Below are 21,883 nucleotides of genomic sequence, written 5' to 3' on the forward strand. Positions count from 1 at the left end.
TTCCACCATGTCCCCACAGGCCCTCTAGTCACACAGCTTGTTCAATGTGCTCATACATATCACCCACCAGCCAGGGTGCTGAGGCCTGCCCAAAGTGCCAACAAACCTTCTTGGCTGGGTTCGATGGGAACCCTGATATTTGAGCCCAGGTCTTGGGTCTAGACGTTTTGTCTTCTACCCATTCCTCAGACATAAGGAGTTTTTCCACCGCTCCCTCCCATCTCTGCCCACACACACCACCCCATGTTGGACCACTTCAATCCACTGGCCATTTCCCAGAAATGTCTTGGCTTGGTATACATATTTACCCACTAGATCGTCAGCCTTTGTCAAGCCTCTCCTACCCCCTCAAAAGCCACACTATCCTTTCCCCCAGAACAATGGATTCCTAATAGCCTTTCCTAGAATTGAAGAGAATCACTCCTAGCTCCTTCCATAGGTGACTTGATATCTCACTAATAGAAAGAGAAGCAGCTAATAAGGTAGTTCAAGATGATACTTAATATTATAAACTTCACTCAAGGATGCAGTCATTACCTTACCAATCTCTCTTCCCCACATAGCTCCTGAGGGACAAGTGAAAAAAGGACAATAGCAACAGATAAGGAACAAATACCACATCATTAGGGGGATCAGGGCCCAATAACCACCAAATGCAGAGCTCTGGTAAATCTAGGTTGAAGCACACTGCACACTAGACCAGAAATCCCCCATTCTCTTTTCCATGTCAAGTTGCACCCACTACATCACCCTGCCCAACTCACTCGAGATATAGAGCACATGTACCATAGACTATTTGAGCCAGTCCAAATGGTCCCTGGTGTCAGGGTTACCACAGCCTACCCCAAATGATCCAATGCTAGCAATGTAAAGCAGTGGCACAAACATGATTTTCAAATCTCCAAAGTATCAATGTCACTTCCTTCCCTTTGTAGAAGGGAGCTAAAGGATAAAGTTGGATTTCAGTTTTCCTATTCTGTTCAGTCTAAGCTAGAAGAAGTCATACTCAAAAACTGGGGTAGAATGATTAGTTGAGATGTTAAAGTTGAGATGGGTATACTCTCTCATGTCGATTAATCCAACCCCAAGCTTCATGTGTCTGTATTCACAAAAATTCCACACGGCCCAACGACCGCAGAGATATTCCAACAGTACTTTCTCTCTTAGAGTTTGATTAGGTGTAAGGAGGGATTCTAGAATCAGTCTGCTATGCCTTTGTTCATACAAGCATGTTAACTTGTGCCCAGCTTGCCACGAGGCTAGAGCATACTCTAATTGTGAATCTGCACATTCTACTTTTCCTAACCCTAGTAAAGTGTTCAAAATAACAGTCATTGCACTGAAACAACTAAGTAAGGTGATTGCAAAATTGATTGTAAATAATACTTCAGTTAGACTAGTGAGCTATTTTTAGACATTTCTAGTGAATCTGCTACATTGCCCAGTGTAGAGAATGGGCCTTCATTCAGATAACATTAAGCTCCTTCTTAAAGCCTTAAACTCTCCCAAACACTTTTATTATGATGACTATTCTTTAGGCCCTGTTAGGAGATACTCCTAATAAAAAGTTGTTTTAAAAACAAAATGGGTGGAGGTGAATACAAAATTAGGAGAGGTCATAATGAGTCAAGAATAGTGGAAAGGGCTTCCCTGGTGGCGCAGTGGTTGAGAGTCCGCCTGCCGTTGCAGGGGACGCGGGTTCGTGCCCGGGTCCGGGAGGATCCCACATGCCGTGGAGCGGCTGGGCCCGTGAGCCATGGCCGCTGATCCTGCGCATCCGGAGCCTGTGCTCCGCAATGGGAGAGGCCACGACAGTGAGAGGCCCGTGTACCACACACACAAACAAAAGAATATTGGAAGTTGGAAGTTGCCAACTCAAGAACTCAAACTTCCTATCGTGCTTTAAAAACAACAATAACAACAACAACAAAAACCCACTAAAAGGCCAAGCTCTGAATAGTAGAGAATGTACTGAAATAATGTGAATTCTTTGATCTGTGGGTTGCATCTCAAACCTAGCCAAATACTTTCTTCCAAGCAGCCAAATTAACATTAATGAGCCAGTTTGACCAAGCAGGACTCCAGCTACATAGGCAAAAGAGAATCCAGTGACAATGTATCATTAGACCACATAAAATCCTTTTTCTGTTTTGGTTCAGAAAACATCTATGAAAGTCCATGCTCAAACTATTCTGCTAAATTATCTTCTTGTTGTTGGCTTGGTATATCTACTAAATGGGAGGTGTTCTTGGTTCAGTCTCTATATCATGGGCCTTGTACAGCCTTCTTAAAAAACAGCTTTAAAAAAAAGCTGACTCAGGCTTCCCTGGTGGCGCAGTGGTTGATAGTCCACCTGCCGATGCAGGGGACACGGGTTTGTGCCCCGGTCCAGGAAGATCCCACATGCCCCGGAGCGGCTGGGCCCGTGAGCCATGGCCGCTGAGCCTGTGCGTCCGGAGCCTGTGCTCCACAACGGGAGAGGCCACAACGGTGAGAGGCCCGCGTACCGCAAAAAACAAAACAAAACAAAACAAAAAGCTGACTCGTACAATCTCTAGAAAAAAGACACTAGAGTCTCATTTTAGGATCTAGATTTCTCCTGGTACCAACTCTTATCCACAACCAGCTGTTTAACAGTTAGACAAGTTATATACTCTTTCTTGCCCTCAGTTCCCTAATCTTTATAATGAAAGGGTATGACCAAATTATTCCCTAGGTCTCTTCCAGCTCAGTAGTCTAACCGACTTGGTATTTCTTTAAGGGGACAAAGGATTATGGAAGTTAGACTACTGTACCTCAAAGTTGTCGGTACATTAGAATCATCTGTGAATCTTGAAAATATATTGGTGCCTGCATCTCTTCCTTCATGGATTCTGAACTAATGGATCTGGGTGTGACATGGACTTCAGCGTCTTAAGAGCTCCACATAAAATTCCCCAGGGGGTGTGAGGTAGACCTTCTAAACTGCCAGTGGTAATGATGTAGGCTTAGATTTGACTCCGGATTCACTAGAACAGGCCTCTCTGCGTAACTTAGAGTAGTTTTTATTCCCACAGTCCTGTTCCTGTCAGAACCTACCTTCTAGAGTCACAGAAGCCAGAGTTGGACAGGATGTGGCTCTAACAGTGTTTCTACTTACTAGCTGTTCACCTATTGGCCCTGCTTGTTCTAAAATCGTTTAAACACTTGCTGTGGAAGAGCAGTGTTGGTTACAACACAAGACTGCCTACACGACACAGTGTCCATGAAACCTAGCTGTGATTTAATCATAGCTGCCATTTGTTGAGCGCTTTCTGTATGCGAGGCACTGAGGTCTCTACATCAGTTCTTACTGATTTTTATAACAACTCTGCAAGCTATGTTCCCATTTTACAGGTGGAGAAATGAATATTAGATAAGTTGCCTCAAGCCACTGTGCTAGAAAGTAGTGAAAGTATGTAAGATTTCTAAGCCTGAACTCTGAGCTGCTATACTATCTCACCTCTACCCAGAATTAAGTGTCTGAGGAACTCTTAACTCTGGTCTGACTTGATTCCAAAAATAGGGGAAAATTTTCTGGTTCAGAGCTTTATAGGTCCTATCAGTCCTGCAGCATCCTTCCTAGGGGTTAACAGCAATGATACGTGCTCTCTGTAAATGCGTAACTAGTGTATACCTCCTTGACTCAGGCATGTTTTGTTCTTGAGGCCCCTACAGCAGTGTCAGCATTTACAAGAAAATCTCGTAAGGACTCCTTTTCAGTGTGTGTTAACATAATCTTATTTCCCCAGTTAAATAGGCTGCAAAAATCTTACTGTCTACTGTCAACTTGGCCTTTGCGGAGAAGAATAAACCTTCCTAAAAGCATAGAAATTCAAGCAGTTAAAGGAGAATAGCTTTACATCAAATACCAGAAACTTGGCTGCATCATTTCTGGCAAGGTCCCTTATTCTCAAAAGGCTACTTTGAAGATAGTGGTGAAGGCTGTTTGCTGCCCTCTTGGACCTCGAGATCTGCCCTAGAGGTTAATATTTCACATGTCCTAGTTCATTAGCTCAGCTGAGACAGGCATAAAGTTCCAAAGGACAAGAAAGCACATTTCTGACCTGTACAAAGTGCTGGACACTAGCAAAGACATTTATGTTGCTTTGTTCTTGATTCTCCTTAACTCGCTTTCCTGTGTCTATTTTACGTGGCTCTGTCCGGAAAGTTAATTGATATGTTAAAGTCAATGGGCTTATGACTTTGAGACCAGCTGAAAAAATACAGGTTAAAATCAGTGGAATTAAAAAAAAAAAAAAGTTAAGTGCAGCAGCATATATAGTAGGAAAGGGAACACAGATCATGTTCAGTTTGAGCCCAGAGACTTATTAGTGATTGAGCTTGTGTTACCGAGTCCATTTCAGTATTCATAAAATAGATACACAGTCTATTCCATAGAGCTGCCAGGGTAAGTGTTTTAAGGGCTTGGTAGGTTAGGTGTTTGTACCATCCCCCTTAACATTAAAAACAAGTCCTCTACCATTTGTGGAATGGGGCTACCGTTAAATAAGTTCTTAACTCAAGTTATTCCTTTTACCAGCATTGAAACTGACCAAGAAAATATCTCTCTGCTCAGGATAATAGGTGAAAAGATAGACTGGGAGGGAGGTGGCAAACATGTGTCATGATATTGCTTTAGAACGCTGTAATCATTAATTAGAATCATTGCTGATACCAATATACTCCTATTGGTGGAAAAGGTAAGGAGGAATAAGGAGGCACCAGCCAAATTTGTCCCTACACAAATTTGTCCCTTCTGAGTATTCCAAGGTTCTAAATACTTGCATGAATCACTTTAAGTGCTAAATAAACTATAGCAGATTGTTTTCTAGTGCAAAGGACATAGTCATCTGAAGATGACTCACACAGTCTTCTGGTATACATTTCTCAGAGCCTTCTCAGAAACCAAAAAAAAAACGTGTTGCAGAATCTCTCCCGGTCATCTGATTCTTGTGCCATGGAAAGGGCAAGTCCCCACATGGTTTGTATTAAGTCCAAAATCCAAGTTAGATATCTTCACTCAAATGAAGCTAATTTTATTGACTCAGCATAGTTTCATTTACAACTTTCTATTCTATACTAGGCCTTAAAAAGGAGTCAAAAATTATGGGGAGCTCTTCGTGTGACCTTTTGTATATGTTTTTGAACTTTAATTAGTAATCCCTTTTTTATGATAACATCCCTTGTGTGTCTGTTTCCTGATTAGTTTTTGGTCCTTGATCAGAAGAGTCCCTGGGACTAAACCCAGTGAATGAGAAGGACTAGACCTGCTGGTTGTCCTACACCCACTTGTTCCCCGTTATTAAAAAATCCCTTAGCTTAATGCAATCTAGACATTTTCTTCAGCAATGCCTAGGTTTGGGAAAGCAGTCACGGGAAATTGTAGGGCATCTTTTGGCCCCCAGGTCCCTTTTTCACGCTCAAAGCCTTTCCAAAAATCATTTCATTATAAAATCTGCTAAAAGTTTTATGAGCACAGCTGACAATTCTGTAACATTGTTGGAAGGATTATGCATTTGAATTTTAAACATTGGATTTAAGTTGATGATTCCTACGGAGGGACCTAAGTCTGGAAGCAAGACTTCTGTCTACCACATGTCAAATGGTAACTTGGACATTTGGGAAATCTGTTCTCTTTAAACCTGTGGAGAAAGAATGTTTATCACTCTGGTATACACATAACTGGATGTACACTTCTGTTAAAATTTTTCGAGAAACTTTAATGGTTCTTTGTAAGGGGATTTATCTTTGAGTCTTGGAGCCTATGGGCAGAATCTACCTTCCAATCATTTCAGGGAGCATGGATACATTTTAAATTGTATGGCCTCCAACGGAGACCTGCCCTTGGCTATTACAACCCACCATACACATCCATTTTCTTCAAGGAATAAGCTAAGATGCTAAAGAAACCTTTTCTCCCTACTTTTTTCTCCCTTGCCCCTTGTAACTGCTCATCCCCAACAGTGAAAGGATATAGTCAAAAGATACCAAGTACCTTAAAATAATCCCAGTGCTGTGAAAAGTTGTAGTTCAGTATCTAACAAGAGAAAATTTTTGCTGTAAAACCAAGGTAGCACCACTCACTTTAGAGCTCTTCCATTTTGGTCCTGTCTGCCAACACCAGATTTGATGCTGGTTTTGAGTTATAAGGTTGTTACGTCTTGTATCACCTTTATGACTAAACCGCACACCATTCCCTCTCTCAAGCCCCCTCAAAGTGCTCTGTGGCGCTTCTCAAATTCCATTAAAATACTCTCACTATAGGACAAAACTTCCCATGTTTAATGAGCTAATAAGTCTTTTCTTCTCAGAAATAATATGTATGCTACAGAAAAGTATGGTATCAGCTTCAAAGGTGGGTGACAAACGCTTATGCCAGGTTACTTTCCAGCCAGAATTGGAGGGGAGGAAGGGAAAGTCTTCAGGGACAAATAGGTAACTGGGATGGGCAGGAAAATGGGGGAAAAGGGAGCTATGCTAATTTGAAAAGGGAAGGAGTCAAAACCAAAATGTTTTCTAAAAGAAATGAGAAGTATTGGGGTTTCTATCCAAGAATGAAAGAAAAGGATGTTGAAGATAAGTAGGGATAAAATATTGGAGTCTCATATATAAAGTGAAAAAGTCTCAATCTTTGTCCTAAATGCAAGGGGAGCCCCAAGATTAAGTAGGAAATCTTTCAATGTTACTCTAAAATTTAGGGGGCTTCATCATTTAACAACAAAAATCCGGATTATCCCAATTCAATAAACACAAGCCATGGACTGGAGTTTCAGGGTTCTCATGGGAGCAAAAAATGGTGGGAAAAGGGCTCTCAAAGAGGTGTAGGTATCTGATGCATGCAGTCGGATACCCCCAAAAGGATGAAAGCGAAGTAATTGGATTTGGTCAAGAGAGCCATTAGCCGCTGAAGTTGACTTCCTGCGACTAATGTTAAGATGAACAGTCCTATGAGGGGAAGGGGGTATGAAAAGGTGGAGGGTAAGTGCCCATCAATTTTAGATGTTTAGATCATAAGATGATAACTGGAGGACTACAGGGTCACACAGAAGTGTTTTCCTTATTTCTAAGATGAGATGAGCCACTGATAAAAGAAAGGGCCCACTGGGGAGAAGGTGAGGATGCAGGAGGATGAACGTTGATGTGTCTCCTTAGATCAGAGCTTATCTCACCTCCTGACATTGTTAATGTGGGCAAATATCCTCTTGATTTGGGATTTGTTTTCTGAAATTAAGAAAATGATTATTGGCTTCCTGAAATTAGAAGAGTATGGATACGACTAAGAGATTTATCATGTCATCAGGAAATAAATCTTGGAACCATGAAGCCAACCAAGGCACACAAAATCGAGCTGTTGTGTTCGTTTCCAAGGGCTGCCATAACAAATTACAAAAACTGGCTCACTTGAGACAACGGAAATATATTCTCGCACAGTCTTGGAGGCCAGAAGCCCCCAAATCAAAGTGTCATTGGAGTTCATTCCTTCTGGAGGCTCTGAGGGAGAGCGCATTCCATGCCTCGCCCTTAGCACCTGGTGGACGTTGGCAGTCCTTGGCGTTCCTGATTTGTAGGTGTAGCAATCCCATCTCTACCTCTGTCTTCATATCACTTCCTCCATGTGTCTCTGTGTCTCAAACTTCCCTTTGCCTTTCTTTTATAGTGACATTTGTTACAGAATTTAGGACACTCCCTAAATCTAGGATGATCCCATCTCAAGAGCCTTAACTTAAAGACAATTGCAAATACCCTTTTCTCAGATAAGGTCACATACAAAGGTTCATGGGTTAGGACTTGGATGTATCTTTTTGGGGGGGAGGTGAGGGGCACTATAAGTATATAATAGAGCATCTCTGTAGCGAACATGAGGCTTCCCATGTGAGACTCATCAGTGTAGTGTTTAAGGAACTCTGGCTTGGGGCCAGACAGCCTGGGTTGGAGACCTGGTTTCAACTTAGCAGCTGCGTTGTTTAAAACCTCTGTGCCTTGGCTTTCCCTCTGGAAAAGTGAAATAATACTGTATCATAATACTCATAGGGTTACCATGAACGTTCTGCAGTTAATACAGTTAAAGGGCTAATAGTGCCTGGCCCCCAACTAAATCTTGAGTAAATAAGGCTTTGAGTCCCCTATAGTCTTCACCTGTAAATAGACTGCCTCCCCAGCCACCTACCAGTCAGGTGTCTTTGGGCAAAATTAACTACTAATAGGACTTCCCTGGTGGTCCAGTGGGTAAGACTCTATGCTCCCAATTCAGGTAGCCCGGGTTCGATCCCTGGTCGGGAAACTAGATCCTGCATGTTTACCAAAACTAAGAATCTGCATGCCACAACTAAGAAGCCCGCATGCCACAACGAAGATCTCACATGCTGCAACGAAGACCCGGCACAGCCAAAATGAATAAATAAATATTAAAAAAAAATTTTTAATTTTTAATAAAAAAAATTAATGACTAAATCTTCAAATGAAATAATTCAGATAACATTAATCATATACAGATTTGTGTAATTGTGTATGTATGTATTTTAAAAGACTATTAAGATTATAAAAAATGAAGAGAGCTTTTGGGGGTAAGATAAATGTACCAGCCCATTTATGGTCTTCACAGGATTACAACACCATGAGTGGCTTTTCTTTGCTTTAGTCTTCAGTTCACGTCAAAAGTTAACCTTTCCTAGCGCTCTCAGGAGCTGTGTAGAAATTTTCACTCCTGGGAGGTGAAAGAACCTTTTGAAATGTTAGTTTTGACTTCTGTGTGCTAGCAATGACGACTTTTTTTTTGTTTTACCTACAGTGATACATAGGGGAGCTTTGTGGAGCACATACCAAAGGGTTCTGAGGATAGTAATACTAAATAATAGCACAAGATATGTACAATGAGACACCCCCAAAATCCATTCTTTCCCTGATATGTGCGTTAGTGTCAAAAATGGATGGCTTTTAAAATATGGTGCTTAGCTCTGGAGATCATGTGCAGAATCTTAATACTTAAAAAATATTTATCTATGAATAAGATAAAATTCATAACTCTCCTTATCACTCTCTATATAGTTACATGATTTTTTGAGGAACCAGAATTTTTTTTTTTTTTTTTTTTTTTTTTTGGCGGTACGCGGGCCTCTCACTGCTGTGGCCTCTCCCGTTGCGGAGCACAGGCTCCGGACGCGCAGGCTCAGCGGCCATGGCTCACGGGCCCAGCCGCTCCGCGGCATGTGGGATCTTCCCGGACCGCGGCACGAACCCGTGTCCCCTGCATCGGCAGGCAGACTATCAACCACTGCGCCACCAGGGAAGCCCAGGAACCAGACTTTTTAATGCCCAATTTCAGATGCCAGTTGCAATCTTCTCAGCTCAGCATTCAATTTATTTAAACTTTGCTATGAAAACTTATTCATCTACGTGTGACACGTTTTGATCCCTATCTTTAACACTACATTTTTATGCCAAAGTTCCAATATGAATTTCTGAGCTAGATAATAACATTATTTTTAAATTTTAATGAGATATAGTTGACTTACAATATTATATGTTTCAGATGTACAACAGAGTGATTCAGTTTTTAAAGATTATACTCCATTTATAGTTATTATAAAATATTGGCTATATTCCCCATGCTGTACAATATATCCTTGTAGCTTTTTTATTTTATACATAGTATCAATAGTTTGTACCTATAATCACATTAAATGTTATCAGATATCAACTACTTAAAGAAACATCTGGTAAATACCCTCTTGGTATTTTGGAAACTACAAAGGAAACAGTCCTACCCACTCCCCTGCTGTCAGAGTTCAGTCTAACAGAGAAGAAAGAACAAAATGAGTCTGAAGAACTACGCTCCCAAATCACGGGTTGTGGGCCTATTAGGACATAAAGTCTGGGTTTGCTATGTTATGATCTCATTATGCCTCTAAACTCTGCCCACAGGTGTCTGCAGCAGGTTATGTTTGTTTGAGACGTCTCCATCGGGGATCGCTGGGTGTCACTAAGTGTCTGCTGGTGCTGGAGTTGGCTGTCTGCCTCCTTGCCATGTCTAACGAAGCAGAAACGAGTGCAACTAATGGTCAGCCTGACCAACAGGCCGCACCAAAGGCACCGTCAAAGAAGGAAAAGAAGAAAGGTATGGAGAGGTCCTCTTGAGGCCAATGAGGGGAGCTAGTGGTGGTTACCAGTGACGAAGTGTGACGTTCAAGGCAAAGTAAGAGCTGGCCCTTGCCTTAATTCAATTTCAGCCAAGTGTCAACTTTTCCTAAACAAGAAAGTAAGACTTTGGCAGAGGAGATTGGTCCAATCCATATACAATAAGACGTATCTCTGAACTCTGTGGTTGCACCAATTTGGGTCCTGCTGGGAAGCTTTCATACATCTTGTTCAGTTGGGAAATGCAACTATCAAGTATTACATGGTTATCTTTCAGTAACCTATATACCACTTTGCTTTACTGAAGTAGCTGTTTTATAAAAAATCAAGATCTTTATTTTATGACACCCTCTTCTTTTGACCTGAAGTACCACTAGAAAGTGTCAGCATCCTTAATCATTCATAGTTTGAGAATATGCTGTAATTTCCTTGCCTTTCATGTCCACACTTTAGAAATGGGAATGAGAAGCAGAAGAAGTTATAAAGATGGATAATTGTCTTAGTTATTTCCAAGGGAATTTACCCACAATTCTCTTTCACTTTATTGACAGTTCAAAGATGCTAGTAAATTGTGCAGTGGCTTATTTTCCTTTCATTAAAAAAAAAAGTATTATCCTCCTTATATTCTTTTTAAAAAATATTTTTAAAACTATGCTGAAGAATATCCCCCAATCCCATCTCACATATTCCCGTAAGTTTCCCATAACTCAGCCCAGTCTGCATCTTTAAGAGTTTATTTTCTCTCCGCCCCAATGCCATACACAGTTTTACACAGTGTGATTTTTTTTACTCAAAGGAAGTAAGGATAAGGGTAGAATATTGCGTACTTGATCAATTGTAGAATAATCAAGATATTTACTTCTCAGATTTTTAGATCCTGGGTCATATTTGGTCATACCTGGGGCTGATATTTCAATACATTTATAAACTTTATCCTCTGTTTCGTTCTTTTCTCAGGCACTGAAAAGACAGATGAATATCTTTTGGCCAGATTCAAAGGGGATGGTGTGAAATACAAGGCCAAGCTAATCGGCATTGATGATGTGCCCGATGCAAGAGGGGATAAAATGAGCCAAGATTCTATGATGAAACTAAAGGTAAAGGGGAAAAGCATACTTTGTCTCTATCTTAAGCAAATATGCAGCAGAGGAAATGATATTAGAAGTTTGTATTTACCTATATCTCAATTATTTGAAAGAAAAACTTTTCTAATCACGTAATTGATCCAGCGGTGCTGTATTTTATGAGAAGCCATGAGTTTGTTTGCATATATTGAGCGCTGTCTAGAGACCTGATTTAATCAAGTGTAGCAGGACCCTAGATGCCTTTTCCTTTGAGAAGACCAACTGTCTGAGCCTGGAAGCATTCAGGTAAAATTCAGGAGTCGGCTTCGAAACTGGTGTTCTTTAGTGTTAGCCCTTTGGTTTTTCAAAAATTTTAAATTCTAATATTGCCATGCTGTGAAACTAATGAAGGAAGTAATACTCATTAAATAAGACAAGGCCTAGAAGGAACATCTTTGAATGTGTTTGAAGATCTCTTGTCCAGTCTTCTTGTCTTTGCCAATGACCATTCGGAGGCCAAGGGAATGAGGACTTGTCCAAGTTCACAGAGCTGACTAGTAATTGCCTGGCTCAATGCCTTCTATTTCATCCTGCTGTCTCTTATGAAAGATGCCTAATCCTTTCATAGATGGTAAACCAAGCTGAAAACAAAGCTGATTGCCTTTTAAAATTTTAGAGTCAGAAGCATCATAGCGTTCTTTTAACTAGATTTTTCTTGTTTTCCCAATTTCATCAGGGAATGGCGGCAGCTGCTCGGTCTCAGGGACAACACAAACAAAGGATCTGGGTCAACATTTCTCTTTCTGGAATAAAAATCATTGATGAGAAAACTGGGGTAAGAATTCACTTTCACTGACACCTTTCTGACCACCTGAGTCTGACAAATAATTTGTGACATAAATTTCTGCTCCCCTTTTCCCTTTTCAAAATTCTGCAGGGGAAAAAAAAAAATTACATATTACTGCACTCCTCCAGAAGTAACAGGCAAAAAACAGATAGGGTAGGAGGTGAGGGGTCAAGATACTTTATTTTGAAACTTTTTTCCTATAATAGATGCGGACCTCAAGTCTATAAGTCTAACCTAAACACTGGTATGCCATAGATATCAGTTAGGTATTTTTTGGACCAAGATATATAGCACGAGATCAACTCTAACCACTGGTTTGTGATGCTATCATAGATCTCTGTATGGGTCTCATTTTAATATAAGGTCACGGGTGAACTTACTGGCTAACCAAACAGAGAATACTATCTGAAACACATCTTCTTTTTTCTCTCCTTCTCTCTTTTCCCTTCCTCTTTTCCCCATAGATGTAAGCTTGCTCATTTTTTGGGGTTACTCTTATTCTATCACATGAACAGTCCTGCTTATTTTTTGTTTGTTTGTTTGGGCCTTATCAAAAGCTATCATACTTCGAGTCTTCTGGGACTCTTTTCCCTCTACTCAATATAACATCATCAGATTCAGCTGCTTAAAATGTTTTTCATTGCTGCACAATAGTTTATTGTATCAGGATACTGTGGGAAGACCTCAAGTTACTATTCAACCCTTCCTAGAGATTCCCATTATCTAATATGCAAAATCCATTGGTCAGACTTAGGGCTCTGGAACCCTGGTACACGCTCACCCACCCTGCTGTCCTCATGCACTGCTGTCTCCACTGTCCCTTATCTTTTGACTCTTGTTTTCACAAGCCTGCCAGAGAATGGTGGCACTTTTCCCACACAAGCATTCTCTCACTCCCAAACCTCCTAAGATGCCCAATCTAAACTTTTCAGTGGTCTTAGGTGCTTGGAAACAAAAGTCAAGACACATTCTGAGCATCTACAGATATGCATGAAGAGTTGAGCCCTACCATCTACTTGAAAGGGTCAAGAGAAACGGGGGAGGGGAATAGCGGGGAAAGCACTGCTAAACCAATAAGCCCTGCCACATGAAACTCCTGTATAATGACGTGGACATCTGCGTGATGTTGACAAATACTTGATGACAGAATCTGGTGACTTCCAGAATGTATTGGGGGTAACTGTACCAATAATACTTAGGAGGGTTCTCTGGCCAGTCTGAGGCAGTCAGAGGATCCTTGTGAACACTCCTCTAGCTTAATTGTGCTATTCACTTGAGTTTGTTGAGTTGAGAAAGCAGACCTCCCTGGAATGCTTTAGAGGTGATATGTTCCATCTTCGCTTTAGAAATTCTTGGTCTCCTAATCCTCAGTCCTTCCTTGCGATGTGGCATCACGTCTTTGGGATAGAGAGAATCAAATATAGATAGTTTAAGAAGGATCATTCTTTCTATTTCTGTTTTCTACTCTTTGTCGTTAGGTTTTTTGTTTTTTGTTTTCCCCTTTTGAGCCCTTCCTAGCAACGATAAATGTAGCAGTAGCCTTCAACCAGGAGTGAAAAAATCTTCAAATGTTTTAGCCTTCTCATATATGCCTTGGTATCTGATGCTTAGTTGTGCTCCAGAGAGAATCTACAGATAGATTCTAGTTTTCTCAATACACCATTTTTGATGTCCCTTTTTTAGGTAATAGAGCATGAACACCCAGTAAATAAGATTTCTTTCATTGCCCGTGATGTGACAGACAACCGAGCATTTGGTTATGTGTGTGGAGGGGAAGGCCAACACCAGTTTTTTGCCATAAAAACAGGGCAACAGGTAAGCTCTAAGCTTTGAGGTATACCTGGAGGGGGACTTGAACATGAGAGTGTGTGTCTCTCAACTAGAGAGCTTACTGGAAACAACTGGATGTAGGAGGACTAAACAGTACCTCAGAGGATGACTATCTTTAATTAGTCTAAGGAATCTTCTTTAAATGTCATTGATACCCATGTAGTGTGTGGCACAAGCATTGTTAGAACGGACCTTCTCATAAGATCATTGCTGATTTTAGAACGATAGTCAATTATTCCCAGAAATCTTGAAAGGACTTGGAAAATTATCATTGTGCTTCTTGTTTTATCTAAGTATTTTATGTATCTGAGGGTTGGGGTGGGAGTGGTGGTGATCTTCCACAAACCAGGGGAGGGTAGGAAGGAGCTTTAAGAGAAAGGAAGGAAACGTTACTAATCAGAACTGATGGGGGACAAAGGGAAGAAAATAGTAAGATTAAAATTCTGATAAAGATGCTTTCTCTTGCTTCAGGCTGAGCCACTAGTTGTTGATCTTAAAGACCTTTTCCAAGTTATCTATAATGTAAAGAAAAAGGAAGAAGAAAAGAAAAAGGTAAGTACTATCTAATACAGGCTCTATTAGACTTAATACAACGTTCAAGACCATGTCTGAACATTATGTGAACGCATGGCCTGCCTGGAGTGTTGGCGTCTATGTGGCTCTTCAAAGTATAGAAAGTGATATATTTTTTGTTCTTCCCAATAGGGCAATGTTTGGATGTTATAGTTAGGCCCTTCTGATTTCTAGTGCCTGACTCTTGTATTTTCTCCCTATAAACTTCACATTGATTCCAGGACTACCAAGTCCAATAATGCTCTTCAAATCCAGTATTGATATGAAAAGGGGAGGAGAATGGAGGGCAGAAATAATGTGCAAGACTCTCTCTTGCTTTCTCTTTGTGAACCCATAGGTATATTTATTCCTTTATTTAATTCTCTTTAACTACAATTTACTAAGATCACTGAATTTGTGTCTTTCTTTTTAGATGGAAGAAGCCAGCAAAGCAGTAGAGGTAAAACCGCATCTTTACTTCTCGTGAATTGCACGTGTGATGTGTATAAGCCCTTGTTTGCCACCTGCCCAAGCAGGCTTCCCTCCTAGTTTTATTACTATGTGTTCATGACCCTTCTGGTCATAGAAGATGTACAGTTGAATGACTAGTGCCAAAATCTAAACTTCTTAGCAAGCCAATACACTAGGAAATTAAACCGTGTAGGGAAGACTCACCAACTAAACCTTTAATATTTGCCATCTTTTCAGAATGGGAGTGAGGCCCTAATGAATCTTGATGACCAAGCTTGCAAACTGAAATTGGTACGTATGTGATTTTTTATGATTCTTACTTACCTGAACACGGGATTTGCTTCCTAAAGATGTTGTTAATAAAATCCAGTTGCGACAACTCTTTCCCTAACTGTTAGTATAACATTTATGTCAATATACAAAGTGATCTTTTTAGCAAACACTTCTGAATCTAATCCAAATACTTTTTTAAAAGTGTACATCAGGTGGATTTGTTTGGGGACTTGTCTACACTTCCTGACCTAAATAACCTAATATCAAATCTGTATTAGTTAAGTGAAAATCCAGTTGTGACAACTATTTTCCTAAACTTTAGTTTAGGAAACAATTACAACAATATACAAAATCATCTTTTTTAATAGACACATCTGAATCTAATCAAAATACTTTTTTAAGGGTGTTGACCAGATGGATTTGTTTGGGGACATGTCTACACCTCCTGACCTAAGTAGTCCAACAGTAAGTGTCTGTTTTTAAATTTGCAATGTAATGGAAATGACATCTATAACTCAAACTGGCAATTAACCAGAAATCTTGAGCATCTCATTGAAACTTGGAAGGTGACTGCTGATTTTTCTGCATAAAGTGTAAATGGCTACTAGAACAAATTTGCATCTTAAGTCACCACGGGAGCCTATCAGCACAACTTCAGATACATTAATATTGCTTAGAAGTTAAATCTGAGCAATAGGTCAGGCAATGTAGTCCATCTGGGTATTACTTAGGATCAGAAGGAGGGGCTGAATATTAGTCCTTGGTGTAAGCCTACTTGAAGGAAACATGTTTGTTAGATGACTAATTGTATAGACTCCTGGCCTCTTCATTTTTTTTTTTTTTTCTATTCTTTCTGTTGTGAGTTAGCAGCATAAGCTTGGTGTAAAATAAGACTTAAAACAAGAGGCTCAGTTATATTTAACCAAAGCTTGTCTTTGTTAAAAAAGTTGCTCCTCCTTTACAGGATATTGTAGTATATCAAGTCTTATTATTGATTGATCTGTAACAACTCTGTGAGAATGGAGCAGTAGTTTTCTTTCCAAATAAGGAAGTGGTGATTCAAAAAAACTCTCGTTTACCCAAGCAGAGGTCCAGTTTCAAGGCTTAAGCCTAAGTCTCAGACCTTCCAAAACAGTCCTCAAGTGAAATTGCCTGTAATTTTGAATGATTTCTTACAACTTATTTTATTTATTTAACAGTTTCTTGAGTACCTGCTGTTTGCAGGGCACAATGTCAGTGACATCATGGAGTTTACTGTCTAGCAGGGAGACCAACATTAAAACTAATCACAAAGCCTAACAGTTGATGTTACTTACAAGGTATTTATCCAGTTTAGAGGTTCAGGTAATGCCTCTGAGTAAGTGAGTTTCTGGACTTGAACATAAAAGATGAGAAGGCAATAACTAGACAAAAAGGGTATCAGTCTAGAACGTTGGGGAGAATGTTTATCTAGGGGTCACTTATATCAGGGAATTATCAAGCAAGCCTCTGTGACCAAGAGGGTCATAGGAACTAAAGCAGCAGCAGATTGAGGACTAAAAGTCTCACTTGCTGGAGTACTGCAGAGAATGGCATGCCTATGCGATTTCACACAAATGCCCAGGCCCAGTGAGACGGGTAGGAGCAGGGACTGCAGACCCTCTTCTCTACCCCTCCTTTTATGAGAATCACAATGCATAATATAGCGTTTAGAGATCCTAAAAAGCCCGCATTAGAGAAGCCCATTTAATGTTCTTTCAAGTAGTGAGTCCTAACTCGTTTGTCTGTAAAACTTTTTGTAAAACCTTATGTTTGTCTGTAAAACATAAAATGTTTTTCGTAACATTTGTTACCATTGTAAGGATAAACTTTTTGAAATACCAGATTTGATAATCCTGACAGGTCCATCGTAGATCTGAGGTTTTTTGATTCCTAGGCAACTTTGCCCCTCCTCCGTGAGTAGCTCCCTTCCCAAATTAAATTGACATCTGAATGACCTTCATTCCAAGTATTACTGACATTGAAACCAGTAGTATATTAAAAGAGATCAAAACACTCAAGCTATGCTGTAGAATTCCAGTGGGATAGGCAAGGAGGCACTGACTGTTTAATCTGCTTCTGTAGACTTCTAGAAAGTTCTAAAAAAGGAAATGAAAAACAACACGAGTAATCTTGAGTCTCATTATTATGAGACCTTACGCATTCTAAGAATTTTTGGCTTGTTGAAATAAAAGGCAAGTTTTAGCTAAACTAACAATAAATTAAAATGATAAATACCACCAAAGTGATGGTATCTGATAAGTAAAAGAATGCTAATGGCGCTAATTATGTGCTAGTTAGACTTTGCCAGTGTGTTCTTACATACTGACTCCATATTCATAGGTCACGAAATAGATTTATCTCTACTTGATAAAACCAGCATGTTTAAAAATTTTGAAATCTCACATCAGTTGCTCTGGAAGAGATGAAGAAAGGCAGAAATCTAAATTAGCTAGACCTTATTAGTGGTTCCCTAACCCAGCTACCCTTCCCCCAACATTTATACAAAATAGTTTTCTGCATTTCAAGTAAAGCTCATGTTGCAAACTAAGTAACATACCTTAGAATGTAATTTTTTTCGCCAAACCACTTGAACAATATTCTTCCATACTGTATCTCAAAAAAAAAAGGAAAGAAAAAAAGACCAAAAAGACATGATCTCTAACTTTAAAAACTTGACCGTTTGAAAGCATAGTTATTATGAAAAGAACATAAAGTGTGGTTTCCCCATTAAATCTGGTATGGGGATGGGTATCAGGGCACAAAGCACAGTGTCATATATACGTAAGATGCCATGGGTGGGCACAGGTGAAGTTGAAATAGAAGGATCAATGGGAAAAAGCTTTGTAAAGAACCTGAACTTGAGTTGGGTCTTTGAAGTATGTAGGAAAATAGAGTAGTAGTTAGGCTAAAAGTAAACGAGGTCTCCTGGTGGGTCATTTTGAAAGTCTGGCTAATGGAGATTATTTTAATACTGGGGAGTAGCAGGAAGTCACTGAAGGCTTTGAGTAGGGAGGTCCAGGATTTGGTAGGCTGGAATGGTTAGGCAAGATGAGCTACCTGCAGAAGAGCTAGTCTAGAACTTAGTATTTTAAACCTTGTCTGTGCAGACACATCTTCTTTGTTGCCTGCTTGACCCTCTTACTGGAGCCCCTTAACAGCAGGGACTATATTTCATGCTCAGTTCTTGTCTCTCAGGCGCTTACATGACGGCCAAGTGGATGCAGTGTTTACAGTACAGCAGAGAATTAAAGAAATGCTGACCAAGGGGGTGGACGAGAAGTCTTACATCTTTCAGTTGTAGTCTACGAATCAGACTCTTAATCTTGGATTAACAACGACCTCAACCTGAGGAGAGCCTTATACATTTTACTTATAGGGTGACTATTCAGAAGTCTAACATTGTGGTTCCTGTTTGGTGTCCTAAGGACTTCTTCTGAAGTAAATGAAGGAGAACTCTACCAGCTGTGAACACCCAACTGTTCTAACCCAGAGGTGGCTCATAATAAATGAATAAATATTACAATCACAAGCTTTCGTGACACATTTTGTCCTACCTTTTGATTGTTAAAGACCCCTGCATTAAGAAGCCTTCCAATCAATTTCTTTTATTTTTTTTTAAGTTTTTTGCTTTGTTCTGTTTTTTAATTACAAGTTCTCTCTTCTGACAAGTTCTTCTGGTTATAAAGAGAAAAGCTGGCTTTTAAAAATTGTGCCTTTATACCTAACAGTGAAGGAAGCCAAAATATAGAATACCAATTAGGTCTGATTTAGGACCTAAACTTTTAAAAATTTTGTTCTTTTCTCTTAAAGCTGAGGAGACCTATTCAGTCTCCCTTTTTATTTACTAATTTGAGAATTTTATATTCCCTTGAGATCGTCTTGATCATTGTCCCAATGACCAAAATATTTAATAATCTGCCCAGGATAATACTAGAAAACTAACTTCCATTTCAGCTCGACAGTTTTTATTGTTTATATTCTTCTGTGGCTAGCATAGTTAAGTATTTAATTGATCAAAGTCAATCAGAAGGAAGGTCTGTCAGTATGATAGCTATATCCCAGGGTGAATCCTAACTAGTTGTGTCATTGCCCTGAATAAAGACATGTCAGATTTATCAAATTTGCTGCTTTTATGCTGAGAAGAATGTCATATCTGACAATTGAGAATCCAAATAATTAACATAACTGAAAAAATGATAGGGAAGGAATAGAATTTGTAGAGTTATTCATTTAGTATGTCTTTCAAATTAACTCTTAAACCCATATCTCCACCTTATACATAAATTAAAGATTAGATTATACGTAAATTAAAGGTGACTTAAACATTAGTTGAATTTATCCACTAAGTAGAGGAGACTCCTGTCATGACACAGGCAACACTAAACTATATTATGAAAAAAGGTACAACTATGAGAGGTTAATGTGATATATTATGTTAGATTATATCAGTATTTTGAGTATCATGTTCTTAGAAGGACATAGACAAAAGAGTACGTCCAGAGGAGAGACTAGGATGATGAGAATGAGAGATCCAACTTGGCTACACCTTCAAAAAGATCCTTAAGTATTTAAAGAGGCATACCTGGCAGGCTGTGATGTGAGGGGAAAATCTTCTTTGCCCTCCTAGAGGAAAGACCATTGTAGGGAAATATATGTGACCTTAAACTTTATTATAACTAGAATTATAAGATATGACTATATTAGGCAATGAATTCACTCATTTAGAGAGGTGATATTAGGTGACTCTGGGGGTACAATAGGAATGTACATCATGTAGGAAGAGGGGCTAGGCCATTTCCTTCAAGCTCAATGTGCTTAGATAGTCACTTAGAGGGACTCAAAATCAATTCCCTTTAAGACTGTCAAAGGCATGAATTGAAACAATGATGATTATGAACTCAGCCAGTCTGAAAGGGTGAGGGGAGACATGTGAAGTAAACAACAGTAAGATTTCACTGAATGAAGGGCCAATGAAGTTGAGACTTAAAAGGGCCTGGGAGGGGCAGGGAGGACCTATTCTACAACTAGTAAATGCACTCAGGGACACGATGGGAGGAGGTAATGGTCAACCAGTAAGACTGAAATCGAATGGAAATTTTGATAATCTTAGTCATCTTATGTAGCTTTCTCATTTGAAGTCACAACATGGACTAACATTTTCTTTTTTTTTTCTTTCCAAATGTGATAGGAAGGCAAAGATATCCTGTTAGTGGATCTAAACTCTGAAATCGACACCAATCAGAATTCTTTACGAGAAAATCTATTCTTAACAAATGGCATCGCCTCCTGCTCTCTTCCTCGACCAAAGCCTCAGGCATCTTTCTTGCCTGAAAATGCCTTTTCTGCCAATCTCAACTTCTTTCCCACCCCTAATCCTGATCCTTTCCGTGACGATCCTTTTGCACAGCCAGACCAATCGGCACCCTCTTCGTCTGATTCTCTCAAATCTCCAGATCAGAAGAAAGAGAATTTGACTAGCTCGTCTACCCCTCTGAGTAACGGGCCCCTGAATGGGGATGTTGATTACTTTGGTCAGCAATTTGACCAAATCTCTAACCGGACTGGCAAACAGGAAGCTCAGGCAGGCCTGTGGCCCTTATCAAGTACGCAAACACAGCCAGCAGTGAGAACTCACAATGGGGTATCTGAAAGAGAACAGAACGGCTTCCATATCAAATCCTCCCCGAACCCTTTTGTGGGAAGCCCTCCCAAAGGACTGCCCGTACCGAATGGCGTAAAGCAGGACTTGGAAAGCTCTGTCCAGTCCTTACCACATGACTCCATAGCCATTATCCCACCTCCACAAAGTACCAAACCAGGAAGAGGCAGAAGGACTGCTAAGGTGAATTGTCTCCACATATCCATTGGCAGAATGCATGTTCGGTACCAAAGGGTGGTGTGATGCAAGCTCTCTTTCCTGCTGCTATTGTAGTTTCCTGTGTGGCTGTAACATAGGAGGTGGGATAAGGCGCATCGTTCTCCAGGAATACTTTCCTCTAACTGTCACCCTTTTTAAGCTTCTCACTCGGCAGTGTTTGTCACACCCTGCTTTCCGTTTGCATGTCGTCACATATTATTAACTAAACACAAGTTTTTCCGTTTTTAATGCTGCTATGCTTCTGTACCTCCGGTAAGTTTGATCATCATGTTCTGGGAGGGGAGGGGAAGGGTTCCTGTGATTCCCTTTGTACCTTCCCCGTACTAACACACGCCTCCACACACCCCGGCATATGGCATTCATGTCCAAGGTGGTGGTCTAAAATTCTCGAGTTTGTCTCCTCTGATTAATGACTGAACAATCCATTGTCTTAAAAGAAACTTATATATTTACTATTACCACTTCCTTCAAAAGCAATTTAAAATGGGGTTTATATAAGTTTCATTTTACAAATCGCATTGGAATATGCTGGCCTAATGATTAAACTACTGTATCATCTTTATGCAGAATGATTTAAATCCAGAAGGAGGATCAGAATATTTAGGCTACTTACTTACAGTTGCCCTTTCTCTCCCAGCTTCAAGCTTTTAGCTGATAAGGAGACCAGACAGAATCAAATGTGTAAATCAGCAAAGTAGATTTCACTTTGTAGGTCCTCCATTGCGTCAGTCACCAGGACCCAATATTCTGTCCATTGCCAGGATCCGTGTCTTTTTTTTGTCTTTTGGAGTT

At 39.9% G+C, this 21,883-nt stretch overlaps 1 protein-coding gene across 3 annotated transcripts in view; it reads left to right on the forward strand.

Annotated features, from left to right (window-relative positions):
* The window catches only part of DAB2 (DAB adaptor protein 2), a 52,657-nt gene that overhangs the window by 20,098 nt on the left and 10,676 nt on the right, over positions 1 to 21,883 (forward strand). For 2 of the 3 annotated variants that reach the window (XM_082837414.1, XM_082837412.1), the window contains exons 2-10: positions 9,943 to 10,135; positions 11,113 to 11,252; positions 11,956 to 12,054; positions 13,750 to 13,881; positions 14,368 to 14,448; positions 14,882 to 14,908; positions 15,157 to 15,210; positions 15,595 to 15,657; positions 20,402 to 21,055. In XM_082837414.1, coding sequence (XP_082693540.1) covers positions 10,045 to 10,135; positions 11,113 to 11,252; positions 11,956 to 12,054; positions 13,750 to 13,881; positions 14,368 to 14,448; positions 14,882 to 14,908; positions 15,157 to 15,210; positions 15,595 to 15,657; positions 20,402 to 21,055 — 1,341 coding nt within the window. In that variant the 5' untranslated portion in view covers positions 9,943 to 10,044. The remainder of the gene's footprint in view (positions 1 to 9,942; positions 10,136 to 11,112; positions 11,253 to 11,955; positions 12,055 to 13,749; positions 13,882 to 14,367; positions 14,449 to 14,881; positions 14,909 to 15,156; positions 15,211 to 15,594; positions 15,658 to 20,401; positions 21,056 to 21,883) is intronic. The other variant, XM_082837413.1, reaches the window with a different exon arrangement.

This window comes from Leucopleurus acutus, assembly GCF_964270905.1.
Source record: "Leucopleurus acutus genome assembly, chromosome: 3".
Taxonomy (NCBI): domain Eukaryota; kingdom Metazoa; phylum Chordata; class Mammalia; order Artiodactyla; family Delphinidae; genus Leucopleurus; species Leucopleurus acutus.